Genomic DNA, 14,981 nt, shown 5'->3' on the forward strand with positions numbered 1-14,981 from the left:
CCAAAGTTTTTCAATTTTGCGAAGCTTTTTGTCTCCTCCCTTTTCTTATTAAAAATACCTTTCGTCGAATAGCTATAAAAACATATCTTTAAATTTATTAGGAATGTAAAGTCGAATGCTTTTTTTTAAAGTTTTCCACTGTGTGTTGGAGGTTTTCTTTGGTAAGGCAAATGTAAGTAGAGGTTTTGCTGCATGTTCAAGCAAAGTTCTAATACATCTCATTTTTACCAACTATTTAGTGTGAGAACCTGTTCAATCCAAGTGTCATAATGATTGTTATGTGTTTGTTGCTGCTGCTTATTATGCCATCCGATGCATGATTTGCTATTCACAGTTCAAATGCTGTTTTATCAAATGTTATTTATTTATATATATATATTTTATATATTTAACTTGTCAGGTCAGGTGCTAGCCTGCTACTGGTAACCATGTAACCCAGTACTACCTGTGCCATGGGTCGGGTCGCCGGCGACTAAACCGGCAACCCCTCCCTTTATTTGAAAGGAAGGTTTGGAGGGAACCAAAAACAACATCTACCCAACATTCGGGCATGTATTATCCCGACAGCAAAAACACCAGTTGGAAAGGGCGAAAGAATCTCTTGCAGATCAACGGCCGCGTACTGCAACTTGTCATACTCCCAATTGTCTAGGTCTTCTTGCCATTGGATCAGAGTATGACTAGCCAAGTTAGTGGATCTCTGCAGTGCATCAGAAGAACCACTTAAATCCACGCACAGCTTTCTGCTTGCACCAAAACCAACCAACCAAGCCCTGCGGCGAAGGGAAGGTGGCAATGGGGACATGGTAGTGAAACCTGGGAGTCCTCAGCTCCCAACCAGCACGCAGGCGGTGGAAGTTTATCAGTCGCTCGTCTCTTGAATGGAACAGGAGAGATGTTCGGTAGTTGCTTTCACGACTGAGCAGCCCTTTTTAGGGACTGCCCTGCTCACCTCAATCTGATGAAGGGACTAGAAAAGGTGTCCTATACATGGTCTGTTCCATTCTCACCTGGCTGGATTACTGCGTCCAGATGGTTCACCTTATTTGCGGTAGAAAACAACAGATTACACTAGCAACATGGAATGTACGCACGCTCATGGACAATCAGCGCAGTGATCGACCTGACCGTCGCACAGCTTTTGTGGCACGTGAGCTCAGAAGACATGATATTGATATTGCTGCACTACAGGAGACAAGACTTGCTGATGAGGGCCAGTTGACAGAAGTGGGAGGTGGTTATACATTCTAGTGGAAAGGGAGAGATGCTAAAGATCATAGTGTGAGGGGGTGCTGTCCTCACACTTATGGGTTCGGCGTGAAACAAGACGTTCACTCTAAGCATTAAGCGAGATAATATATTTGAGTCAGATACAGTGTGTACATAGCAATCACTTGTAAAATAACTGCTGATATAAAGCTAAAAACCGTTCTTATATACAAAAACTGTGACAGCATGATTGACATCAAAGTATAAACATTGCCAAACACAACTTGGTATATGTGGCGCACAACATTAGACGAAATATACATTGTATGTTTTAGACACTGATGGCACAACAAAAGTTCACCGCAGAATATATCATTAGGTATGATGAAATGTATCAAGAATAAATCTTGAAGGCAGAGACAGGATGAGATATTTGGCTTTAGACATTGTTCATAGTCGTTAGTGTCAGCAATGACTGTCAATATAAATAAAACCGTAAGCATTGCATAGCTTGCGTAAATGAGTGTTATTCTTGGAATGTTACTGTGATGGTATTATAACGAGATAATGGTTGTCCTATACAGCTGACATATTTAGGTCAACTCCGGCAATCTTCTTCTTTGAGATATTATGATATCTTACACCTTCCCTCTTTGAAAAGGTTCTTTCATACGTCACTGAAGAGATGGCTGTACGGAAGTGGCGCTGCTTTGAAGTGGATGTTGGGAAGGAAAACGTGAAGCTTACGTTCTGTCTCATATAATGTCCTTCTCGTTTATGTGATGTTTTGGTGCCTGGGTTTTTAATGAATCTCACAAAATTTTGGTGCGTCTATATGCCAAGTTGTCGATGACACGTCCCTTGTGGTGCTCTTATATAATGACTTTGAACTCTGGAAAAAGATATCACATAATGCGCAGTAATCTTAGTAAATATATAAACAAACAGACAAATATATAGCTACTAACTAAATGAAACCTTACTCTACTGTTCAGGTTTCCAATTCTTTCTAGCACAATAATAAAAAATAAGAAGTATTTCTGTTTAGATATAACAAACTCCTCTCTGTATAATTTTTGTTTTGTTCAATAAAGCAAAGAAAAATATTATATACAAATCAAAAGTATAAGCTCAAATTACTGTTGTCGAAGTGCCAAAATGAAGTTAGACAATAGTTAGCTTGGCAAGGGGTACAACTATTGTCTGGTTTGTATGTATCCGTGAGTACGTTTGTCAGGGTCAAAGGCAGATGGAGTTAAGGTATCACCATCATTATGCTCAACTGAGTAGTAAGTCGGTGGTTGAAAGTATTCAGTTAGTAAGGGTTTGCTCTTCATGAGCTGCTGTAAGAGTGTCACAAACAGGTATGTTAGTCGGAACAGGTAGGACAAGTAGGAAGTCGGCTCTTCTTGAGCTTTTGTAGGTGTGTTTGCATTTATTTTTGACAATGGTAATAAATGCAATTAAACAGTTGAGTAGTCTAAGCGAAGCAGCGTGTCTATGTGTCTCAAATAGTCTTTCGCTAGTATCCAAGTGTAATGGCATTTGGTACAAATTAGTAGTAGTTCAAAAATTCGAGGCTCAACAGTTTGCTTCTCTTCATGATTTTTGGAATATTTCTCAATCAGCGGTTCAAAGGCAATTGTGTCACGTAGTACACATGGCAACAATGACAGTAACAGAAACCTGGCTATTGTATGACCTGTTTTGCAGATCATTGCTGCTTGTGCACTGACAAATGCTACGACAAATGCTATGCAATATGCCAATTAAATGAATCAAGGGAAGCTTTCTAATGGGGACTTTTCGATTAGCTTGGTACGCATGAATGAATTCTGATGACTGTTTAATTGGGGAATTCCCTTGCTTAGAGCATAGGGGTTGCTCAGCGCACATTGGCATAGCAGCCCACTCTTCTGTTACAATATGCACATGTTTGTCAGCTTTTTCAAAGCATTGAAAAGCATTGAACGCTACTGTCTCTTCAAGCTCTATATTGCTCTCTAGAATTAAAGCTACAGGGAGTGGCTCGGCTGCCTCAAGCGAGTTGTTTATAGGGGCTTCAACAACAGTTTTTGCCGTAACCTCAATTTCAACCTCGACACTAAGCGCTTTGTTATGATTCATTACAACCGCGGCTGTCTCATCAGTATTATCAGTCTTTTCAATTATGTCACCAAGATTATCAAACTCAGGTAAAAGTTTATCTTCGGCATCCGCAAAACAAGTAATTTCGGATTGAGATTCTATCTCATTCACACTGCCTTCAATTAAAACATTTGCAGAAGAAGCAAAGATGGTACAATTATCAATGAGTTCTGCTTTATTTTCAGCAAAAACATTTTGCTCGCTGGCAGCAACGGACGGTATTGGCTGGTTTTGTTGGCTATATGCGGGCATTTGACCGAACCACCATGGCGGTGGCATCCACGGATATCCAGGCATTTGTGGCTGTAGCCTCGGCGGCTCCCATGATTGAGGTGAGTAGCTATTGGATCGGAATGTGCCTGTCTGTGGGTTTCTGCTCTGAAACTTTGTCTCATTTTGAAAGTTCCTATTTGCATTGAAATTCTGTTTTGTATTTAATTCTCTAATAGGGCATTGAAAAGACTAATGGTTTTCGTCTCCACATTCGAAACAGTTTCTCTTTGTCTCCCTACGTTTATCAAAGCGGTTGTTCTGAGGAGGGAATCTGTTTGACCTTCTATAGTTATCAGGAGTCGAGTTGTAGTGGAAAGCGACATCAATTCCGTTATTCGTAAGTCCCGTTTCTACACTCGTGGCAGCTTGTAAAAGCTCGGGCAAAGATTTTCCTGCCAAAGCTAACACACTCTCTCGAATTTTTGGCTTAAGGCCTTTTTTAAAATGAAGCAATATAAATGAACTTTCTTCAGATTCTTCACTCTGGCTCACAATTTTTCTAAATCTTTCGTAATACTGTTTTACAGTTTCGCTCTCACCCTGTTTAATTGCCGAAATTTCCATCGCCACCTGCTCGGCACCTCGGGAAGCGCTTAGCTTGTTTTTCAATAAACGTTTTAAAGTGCCATAACTAACACATTCGCCTTTTTCTTTTACAATCTCCCTGCAGTAAGTTGCGGCCAAATCTTTTAGATAAAATGGCAAAATAACGATGTATTCCGTTTCAGGGACATCATTTAACACACAACATGTTTCAAATTTTTCGATGAACGTCTCGAAATCTTCGTCTATCGACTTGCCTGTGAAGGACAAGCCAAATTTCACCCAGTCTCTTCTATTACTGGCATGCATAGTATAATAGCTGTACTTACCCCTACTTTCCTTGATCCTGTGGAGGGGAGAGCGTGTGCTGGCTGGCTCCCTCCTGTCGTTATTATTGTCCCGGAACCTACGAAGAGGAGAGCTTGTTAAGGCTGGCTCTCTCCTGTCCATATTGTCAATTTTTACCGCTAAGGACTCTAAAATGTCCTCCAAGCGTCTGGTCCGCTCATCTAACTGGCGTTCTACACGGTCTGTCAGCATTCTGTATGTCTCATCCTCATACAGGCGGGCATCTTCGTGTCTTTCTTCCATCCTCCTCTCTAGTGCCTCGATGGCATCTATCTCTTCATCTTCTACCTCACTCAGCGTGATCATGGTCTCCGTGTCATCCTCTCGTCTCTCCTCAGCTCTTTGCTGGTCACGATCCGCCATATCTTTAATTATGTCTTTCTCGACAACTGGTGCTCTTTCTTCCAACTCTTTCCTCAACTTCTGACACCAGAATGTGAGGGGGTGCTGCCCTCACACTTATGGGTTCGGCGTGAAACAAGACGTTCACTCTAAGCATTAAGCGAGATAATATATTTGAGTCAGATACAGTGTGTACATAGCAATCACTTGTAAAATAACTGCTGATATAAAGCTAAAAACCGTTCTTATATACAAAAACTGTGACAGCATGATTGACATCAAAGTATAAACATTGCCAAACACAACTTGGTATATGTGGCGCACAACATTAGACAAAATATACATTGTATGTTTTAGACACTGATGGCACGACAAAAGTTCACCGCAGAATATATTATTAGGTATGATGAAATGTATCAAGAATAAATCTTGAAGGCAGAGACAGTATGAGATATTTGGCTTTAGACATTGTTCATAGTCGTTAGTGTCAGCAATGACTGTCAATATAAATAAAACCGTAAGCATTGCATAGCTTGCGTAAATGAGTGTTATTCTTGGAATGTTACTGTGATGGTATTATAACGAGATAATGGTTGTCCTATACAGCTGACATATTTAGGTCAACTCCGGCAGTCTTCTTCTTTGAGATATTATGATATCTTACAATAGGCTGTATGGAGTAGGTTTCGCTGTTAAAAATGAGCTTGTTAAGCACATGGACCATCTTCCTGTCGGCATTTCAGATTGACTGATGACCTTACAACTAAACATCAGTAAGAACAGGAAAGCAATACTGATCAGTGCCTATGCTCCGACCCTGATGGCCGAGCAAGAGGATAAAGAGCTATTCTATTCAGCTCTTGATGACACTGTATTGCATATTCCTAGAGCCGACAAGGTTGTGCTTCTTGGAGACTTTAATGCAAGAGTTGGTACGGACAGCACGACATGGAAGAACGTCATCGGCAAAGAGGGAATTGGCAGTATGAATGACAATCATCTCATGCTTCTCACCAAATGTGCAGAACTTAACCTTGTGATTACAAACACTCTGTTCAGACAGAAGAATAGAAGGAAAACAACCTGGAGGCACCCTCGCTCCGGTCACTGGCACTTGATAGACTATATAATCACCAAACAGCGGGACTTGGCAGATGTAAGAGTAACCAAAGCGATCAACTCAACAGATAGCTGCTGGACGGATCACAGATTGGTGAAAACTCTGCTGAGTTTCACTCTACAGCCCAAACAGAGAAGAGCTAAACGGACAGCAAGGCCAAAGTACAATGTGAATCTATTCAATAAACCGGATGTGAAAAAAGACTTTCAAACAAAAATCAATGAGAGACTATCAGCTGAAATCTATGACCAAAATGTCAACTCGACTTGGACAAATCTAAAGAGCTGTATCACTGAGACATGCGAGGAGGTATTAGGCAAAGCGAAAAGGCACCACCAAGACTGGTTTGATAAGAATGACCTAGAAATAGAACAACTTATAAATAAAAAACGATCTAAATTTGCAGCCTGGCAAAACGATCTTAGAAACAAGGAGAAACAGAAGGCATACCACAGCATACGAACAGATGTGCAGCGACGAGTTCGAAGGATGCAGAATGAATGGTGGACACAAAAGGCAGAAGAGCATCAGAGCTTGGCGGATCAGAATAAGACAAGGGATTTCTTTGCAGAGACACGAAAACTGTACGGTCCTCTGTCACATGGCTCTGTACCGGTTCGAGACAAGAATGGTGTGCTCCATAAAGACAAAGATGCCATCAGAGATTGCTGGAAAGAACACTTTTCAAATCTTTTGAACCAAACATCCACTGTAGCTGATCCAGTCCTGCAGAAAGTCCCACAGCTGCCAACCCATCAGCAGCTAGGAGAAGAGCCAACACTAGTCGAGACGAAATCCGCCATTCGAGCAATGAAGAGTGGGAAGGCTGCTGGCGCTGATGGAATACCTGCAGAAGTTTTCAAGCATGGTGGAACTAAACTTACCAAGAAACTGCACTGCCTTTTTACACTTGTGTGGACAACTGAGAAAATACCTGATGAATTACGTGATGCACTGATTGTTACCATCTTCAAAAAAGGAGATAGAACGATATGTGGGAACTACAGGGGGATATCCCTCTTGTCAATAACAGGAAAGATTCTAGCTAGAATTCTGTCCTATAGACTCTCCAGTGTTGCGGAAAAAATTCTTCCAGAGACGCAGTGTGGTTTTAGGCCTGGCAGGGGTACAGTAGATATGATATTTGCTGCTAGACAGATCCAGGAAAAATGCCGAGAACAGAACAAGGACCTTTACATGACCTTCATAGACCTTACCAAGGCTTTCGACACTGTTGACAGACAATCTCTCTACAAAGTACTTGAGAAAATCGGCTGCCCTCCCAAATTTGTGGCTATTGTGCAGCTTCTGCATGATGAGATGAATGCATCAGTTTTGGTGGATGGCCAACAAATGGATCCTTTTGGAGTAAAAACTGGGGTGAAACAAGGCTGCGTGATTGCGCCAACGCTGTTTTCTATCTATTTATATGCTGTACTACACCTTGTGAAACAAGAACTCTCTGAAGGTATCACATTGAACTACCGAATAGGCGATCTGTTCAACCTGCAGAGACCTCGGGCTAAAACTTTAACTTCGAAACAAAGTGTTCTTGAGCTCCAATATGCTGATGACAATGCTCTCGTGGCTCATACAGAAGAACATCTTCAAGAAGTCATGACAGCTTTTGAAAATGCTTACAGGGCTCTTGGACTCAAGCTGAATGCAAAGAAAACTCAAGTATTGTACCAGCCGAAACCTGGAAAAAACATAGTCACTCCACGCATTGTTGCTGGAGGCGAACCACTTTGCCCTGTAGATGACTTTGTATACCTAGGTAGTAATCTCTCCTTCAAGGTCGACCTAGGGAAGGAGATAGAGAGAAGACTGCAGGAAGCTAGCATAGCATACAGCAAACTGAGACAAAGAGTGTTTGAAAATCCAGTCTTGCAAGTCGACACCAAGCTAAAAGTGTACAAGGCAGTAATTGTCCCCACACTACTGTATGCCTCAGAAACGTGGGCTACTTACAGCACTGACGTCAAGGTTCTAGAGAACTATCACATGAGGAAAATGAGAGAACTACTAATGATCAAATGGTCTGACAAACGCACTAACAATAGTGTGTATCAACAAGCTAAGATGTCCAGCCTCGAAAGTATGATCGTTAAGAACAGACTTCATTGGGCTGGACACTTGGTTAGAATGCCAAACTACAGACTACCAAAACAGATTCTGTATGCCGAACTAGAAAATGGGAAGAGGTCACAGGGGGGACAAAGAAAGCGCTATAAAGACTGTCTCAAAGATAGCTTGAAGCGTTGTCACATCAGATGTGAAACCTGGGAATGGAATGCCACGAGAAGAACTGGATGGAGAACTCTAACTCATAAAGGGGTGAAGATACTTGAAAATGAAAAAATGCGTCACAGAGAAGAGCTCAAAGCAGCACGAAAAGTGTGGCTTAGCTCATCTGATACTTTGATGAATGATGACTACCAATGTTCACATTGCAATCGTCAATGCAGAGCAATGATCGGACTACGGAGCCATCTTAAAACACACCAAACACATCAATAAAGCAAGCAGACATCTTACTCTAAAGAGAGGGATTGCATATCAAATGTACATACATGTATTAATTTTATCATCTGAGCATGAGCATACCCAAGTGATGTGTAACCAAATTTTGCAAAAAATTATCCACGACTTTCTGAAATATTCTTCATCGTGGTATTGTTATTGATATTTTTCTCAGACAAATGAGATACTCCAAATCAATAACTCATTAGTGTTAAACACATTTCATTTAGAGTGTACAGTTCTGAGTCTGATTTAGTTACAGCTACTACTGTAAATTCGCTGCCACTGCTTTGAATTCATTGATTAAAATGTTTGGATCTTTAACATTAAAGGCTGCTAATGTGTTTGCAATCTCCTATCGATATAAATAATAATCTCCCTAATGCTCAGAGTCTGAACTGCTGTCAACTCTTCAATCCATGATTACACCGATTTACCAGGCAGAACTTGAGTGTTCACCATGCGACACTCCATAGTTTTAAGATGCGTTCTTGTTTTGGGCTATATGTTTCTTGTCAAAGGTAAGACGCAAACAAAATTTATTGACAGCGCAACATGGTTTCCATAGTTGTCTCATCATGATAGCCTGGTACTATTTTTTTATACAGGGGAAAGCGTTAAACTTTATGGAGACAACAGCAGTTTTTACATCAAACTGGATGAGTGGAACAGGAGCTGGTTTCAAGAAAACTGGACATTTTGCAGCTTGTCTGACAGAAATGGATCTGCAGCTGTTGCTCTTGTGAGTTGAGGGAAATTATTTTTAACATCAGGGTACTAACAGGTTGTACTAACAAGTACTAGTCCAAAATAGCAATCCTTAGAATATTCCGTTGCTGTAATATCATATTACCTGGAGATATACTTTTAGAAACTTACTGTAGATCACACTTAATTTCTTTTAAGTTGTTTACAAACTCAAAATTAATAATCAGCACTTAGTTATTGAGAAGTGCATTAGAACAACTTAAAAAATTATGTACAAAGTAAACCCCCAAACATTAGACTAACTTTATGCAATATAAAGAGATATCGCTTTTTAGAGGTGATTGTAAGTCAATATTTGTTTGCGATGTCAAACCTATTCCACAAAAATACTTAGTTTCCATATTTTCTTCTGGCTTTGAAACTGTTGTATGCAGGAATACATATTCCTTCTAGTATACACTGTGAACTACTTGGTTTATTTCTTACACTAAAATCATGCGAAAATGCCCTTTTTAATATTACATTTAATTCCTTACAATATAAATATAGATGAATTGTATAAAACTGTTTAAAAATAAATCAGATTTAAAAATATAAATCACTACAAAATAATCAATGCAAAGAGGTTACTTTTTTAAATAATGGAAGTTCAGGCTCAGTAAAATTTAGGGTCAGAAGTGATGCTGATGGTAGTTTTTCATTTGAGTATCAAGTTGCAATGATTTGACAAACCTTAAGCATCATATCTTCGAAATAATAGTTACTGAAAGGATATGATCAAATGTTTGCTATGGGCAAATCGTAGCTCTAACAAGCCTGCTAACATCTGTTGACATAAAAGTGCTGCACTGCCTATTTTAGGTCTGGCAATACTTTTAATGAACTTCAGAAGACTGAAATGCTTGCCAAGCAATCAACTGAAACCTTTGGCTATACGTTGCACTTGTCTTAGTTATTGATTTGATTCTCTATATTTATTCAACATTATTGAATGTTTAATCAAGCATCCTTCCTATACTTGCAGCAATGTGCCATCTTTTAAAATGATCTGCAGCAGTAACAAGACTAAAATCCCTTTAAATTGTACTTGCAATGCATCCGATGTTGTAGCTACTAACACATTTGCAAAAACAACATATGTAATATTTTACTGTAGTCATCTGAGACTCACCACACAGGTTTCCTGCTAGGCCTGCATGGAGACAGTGTGTTACAATTGTTTGTGGTGCAGGAATCCAGCGAGGTTACAGACAGCACAGTTCTAGGTATTTATGCTATACTTGGTGGTAGTTTTGGGTCAATATATAAATAACATAATAGTTTGATTTTCAGTAACTCTTTGGGTCAAATCTATCAGTTCCTTAATTGTATACTTCTAAGATAATACTTACTTCTCTGTTTAGAATGTCTTGAACATTCACTTAGTTGCAAACATTATACCTAGCGCTAATAAATTACATGTATTTTCTTACAGATGTGTGGTTGAACAGCTTGCCGGCTGCTGATAACAAAACGGAGTTATGCCTAATACAGAACTTTTCAGCAAATGGACTACGTTTTACCGTGTTCTATACAAATGCTGAACAAAAGCTTGAAAGATTCTTATTTGATGACCCTTTAAATTCACTTTCCAATTTCTCCAAACAATTCCTTAAGGTTTGTCGCTTTATATTTGTGTCTGATTGTTGAGGCAATGCTGCCAGAATCTTATGCTCATGTGCTATCTTATCTGTACTTACTTGCAGGTTGTTGTGACAAGTTTTCAGGGAGAATTTCATGTCCTGGCACTCAACCTCAGCAATGGCTGTTTGTATGATGAGAAGAGCCCGGAGTTGTCTTTCTGTGCAAACCTTGTACTAGATCTGAACAATAGCTTAGTGCACCTTTCTGGACATGCTGTTGCATATCAGCACAACACATGTGATGGTATGTAGAATATAACAGAGACTAAAATAAAAATGTATTCTTCTTGTTTTTTTTAAACTGTCCTTAATTCTCCCCTTTACAGTTTCAGTGTATGTCAAAACCTAAAGGTACGAAAGGGTACAGGGTACAGAAGTGATTTTCTTGCAGGCATAATGAGTAGCTCAGAGTTATCGCTGGGCGTTCTGGAATGTGCTCAGCCACACTTAGAGCAAATCATCATAGAGTGGTAATACAGGCATGCTTGTAAACAACCAATGACATTTTTTGTACCCAGTTTCTTCGGAGTTGTTAATAGACAAACTACATAAACAACTTTTGATTTTGTTAGACCTATCTCACTTTCATGATTTACACACTACAAGAAGACATAAGAAAAAGATTCTGAGTGTAAACACCTAATATATCTAGATTACTGCAAGGTGGCCCCAAAGTTGGTATTCAACTGAGTATCTTTGTAGTTTTTGTGCTTTGTGTTGTACAGGCCTGGGTGTGCTCATATTAAATCTATGAGCAGTTCAGTGTTCCTTTTGATGATGTTTCAATCGTAAATAAATAGTAAAATGCTGTTGTAAGTTAGGAATCATTAACACAAGAAAATTAGACACCATAGTAGTGCCTTCTGGGGAAAAACCACTAATCAAAATACATTTCTTGTGCAATAAAGCTGCGATTGAGCAAGTCTAGCATTATCGCTCAGCAAGCATCTCGTCTAGCTCAGATTGGCACCTACCGATGTCGCCCTACATATCTCTTAGTGTGTTAGCACATTAATCTGTATAAAACAGTTTGTGTTTTTAACGCAAGCGCTTTTAGTGAGGTGGCTTTTTTACATACATTTTCCAATGCATTCTTAGTAAATGCACAATGCTACAGCCTATAAAGTCTGCAAGTCATGTTTGTCAACTTTTTGTAGAATTAAAATTTTGCTGTAATCGGTTTTGTATAAAGGTGAGTAATTTTAATGAAGCTATTATTTGTGATATCTATTTCTTGCACAAATAAAACTATTTTGAATATCGCAAACACTAGGATAATAATATCCAAGATTAAACTAAATTCCACCATGTTTTTGTCACATGTCAAGTTGTTATTGCTTTTCCTACCTAACTATGGCTAACTCTTTATATAAAATAAGTCTCTATTGTTAGGATTATAAATGCATAAATTGCAGTGGAGTGCAAGGTGCTGGTCATCAGGCAGCATAAAAGGTTACAATTAGAGTGAATGTATAAAGGATGCACTAAATCATGTTTTGGGTAATCTGAATTGGAAGTATAGCTAATGTGCTCTGGTCATTTATGACAATAAAGTATTATGTATGATGAGATGGTAATGCATCAGGAAATATTTGCATCAGGTAATATTGTGTTAGATCCAGCGACCAACACGTAGAGGCGACCGGGGTCGGCTTACTCTACCGGTCTGCATTCACCTTCCACAGGGGCCGTGTAAGTGTTGCCCGTTGACCAACACGCGGAGGCGACTCAGTCGGCTTACACCACCGGTCTACTACAACCACCTTACACGGGGAATTGCTCCCTGAGTGATATTATGCTCGTTCGACAAGGTCGACCTGAGGTCGACCGGGGTCGACAGTGTTTCTATACTCTACTCCCAAAGCACAGTCCGTAGACTGAGGCTTGGAGTAAATAAGTGCTCAGTGTGATTCTGTTATTGCGCAAGGTAACAGAAGAGTGTGGGTCCAAATGCAAAGCATGTATTGAACGATTTAACTGAGCCGAAGCTCGGCCTTAAATACAATCAAATATGTAAATGAGGTGGTAAGGGCCAGCCCCTTCTAGGGGCGTGACTACACAAAGGAAAAGAGAACACAACTCTAACAACAATCAAAGAAAAGAGATGGTAACGCATGTTTCCATCACACACGCCACCCCTATAGACGACTACCGGCTATACATAAATCAAAAGAAAAGAACAGAAAAGAAAAAAAAATACAAGAATGTAAGAAACCACCAACTAACACACAAAAACAAGAAGATATAATAATATGAGGGACATCAATTAATAAAACGTACCAAGAGAAATAATGATAAGCAATGTCGATCGTGTCCTTTATGCGGTCGACATGCGGTTCGCCAGGTCCTCCAGACGACGAGCTGCCCGTCGGAGGTTGGAGGCCTCTTCTCGCAAGGCGTCCACCGTGACCCGGGGTCGAATGTCCCCCAGTCGACTCTGGATACTGCCTATCGTAGTCAATTTTCTGGGAGCTGGAACCGGTCGTTCCAGCTTGGGCGGACTGCACCACTTCTTCTTCGGGGGAGAGGGGAGAGGTGCCTGGGGTCCTCTTCGCGTAGGCGGCTTGGCTTTAATTGGCCCATAAGGTGTGGGTTTTTCGAAGGTTGGAGGATTAATTAGTCGGACCTTCTGGCTCCATGCTGGGTAGCTAGCACGGTCGACTTCGTAGATGGTAATACCTTTTCCGCCGTGAGCCTTCCGTACTTCTGCGTCTTTAATTCGAGCCTGATGTTTTGAAATGGTATCTCTGGATGTGGAGTTTCTCCCACACTTACAGAAGAAGCGTGTGAAATGTTGGGCTATATGGATTCTGTGCCGTCGAGGGGTAGATAATAGTTGTTGGCATAATGGGCAGCTAACACCCTTCTCCCGACATAATTTCGAGATCGTCTTAGCTGTATCCTCCGATATCCATTTTGTCGGTAGTGGGGAGTGTGGAGCGTGGTTCTCCTTCAACGAATCCGTCTCTGAGTCATCCAGGGTCTCGCCAGGCGCTGGGTGGAGCGCCAGTGGCGGGGTCGTCACTTCAGACAATAAGGGTAATGCTCCGATGATCGGTGAAGCCTTCTTCACTGTTTCTTTAGTAATTTCCATATTTAGAAGAGATATAGGTGCGTGCGCTTCGAGTTGATAACAAGTAATGAGCGCGGTCTGTCTGGGGCCCAAGATGGCCGCCTTCTGACCTTGAACTCTGATGGCTTCTCCCGATTGGACGGCGCTAGTGTCGTAATCGGCCAAATACGCGGGAGGCCTCCTTATTCCTTGGGGCCGTGACGCATTCTCAGCCCCGGTATTACTAGCCTGGGCTCCCGTATTTTCCGTGGCTTTTTCCTCTTCGGTTGTTAATTCGCCGCCAGGGTCGGGGTCAGCCGTCGAGTTAGGGTTGCGTTCCCCTGGGGGGACCAAGAAATTTTCGCTGGGAAGTCGAAGTGCTTCTGACCTTCCTGGCGACTGGGGTATTCGTAACTCCGTTAGTCGGCTAGGCAGGAGTGGTTCCGGAATAGCGGCCTCTGGATTATGGTTTCCTCGTGAGATTCGTCTTCGGGGTTGACCCCTCATGTTAGGACGTCGAGCAGGCTCGACTTCAGCTGGGGCTCGTCCTTGTTGCACCGGACTGGGGCGACAGAGTCTTAACCTTCCCTCAGCTTGAATGGATCGCTGTCCATACCTCTCTATTTCGTAAGTATGATTTTCTTGACTCTTTAATACGCGATAGGGTCCCACGTATTTGGCCGCTAGCTTCGGGTTTTCTCCTCTTCTCCGCCGCTTGCTTAGTAACCACACGAGGTCACCCTCATTGAATAGTGGAGGTTCTCTCACATCAGTCGACACAATTTCCTTCTGTCTATCTCGGAGGAGAGTGTGGGCTTGCATCAACCGGTCGTGGACAGTCTGAACATACTCATGTATGCTTGTAAATGATTCCAGCCTGTTTCCGTACAGCAAATGGTCAGGAAGACGTAGCTCTCGACCCAACATCAAATAATTGGGTGTTTCTTTAGTGGCGGAGTGCGGTAACCCTCGCAGCGTCCGCATGATTTGGGGCAGTAACTGATCCCAATCTTCCTGTCCTCTGCCCAGTAAG

The 14,981-nt window shown here is 41.2% G+C and overlaps 2 protein-coding genes across 2 annotated transcripts in view; both read right to left on the minus strand.

Annotated features, from left to right (window-relative positions):
• LOC137408394 (glutathione S-transferase Mu 1-like) overlaps nucleotides 1–14,981 on the minus strand; it is a 226,062-nt gene that overhangs the window by 147,889 nt on the left and 63,192 nt on the right. The window lies entirely within an intron of this gene.
• On the minus strand, nucleotides 1,376–4,829 carry LOC137408517 (uncharacterized). The gene is made up of 2 exons (XM_068095073.1): nucleotides 4,503–4,829; nucleotides 1,376–2,101 (listed from the first exon to the last, which is right to left on the minus strand). The coding sequence occupies exons 1-2, from the start codon at nucleotides 4,825–4,827 to the stop codon at nucleotides 2,082–2,084; spliced, it is 345 nt and encodes a 114-aa protein (XP_067951174.1). The 5' UTR covers nucleotides 4,828–4,829; the 3' UTR covers nucleotides 1,376–2,081.

The sequence above is a fragment of the Watersipora subatra genome, chromosome 11 (assembly GCF_963576615.1).
Source record: "Watersipora subatra chromosome 11, tzWatSuba1.1, whole genome shotgun sequence".
NCBI classification, from domain to species: domain Eukaryota; kingdom Metazoa; phylum Bryozoa; class Gymnolaemata; order Cheilostomatida; family Watersiporidae; genus Watersipora; species Watersipora subatra.

Excerpts from the sequence above, each read along its gene's own strand:
- LOC137408517 (XM_068095073.1), bottom strand. The coding sequence starts at position 4,827 with ATGATCACGCTGAGTGAGGTAGAAGATGAAGAGATAGATGCCATCGAG. Across the intron at positions 2,102-4,502 it reads CAGGATCAAGGAAAGTAGGG|AGTTCAAAGTCATTATATAA; the intron begins GTAAGTACAGCT and ends ATCTTTTTCCAG.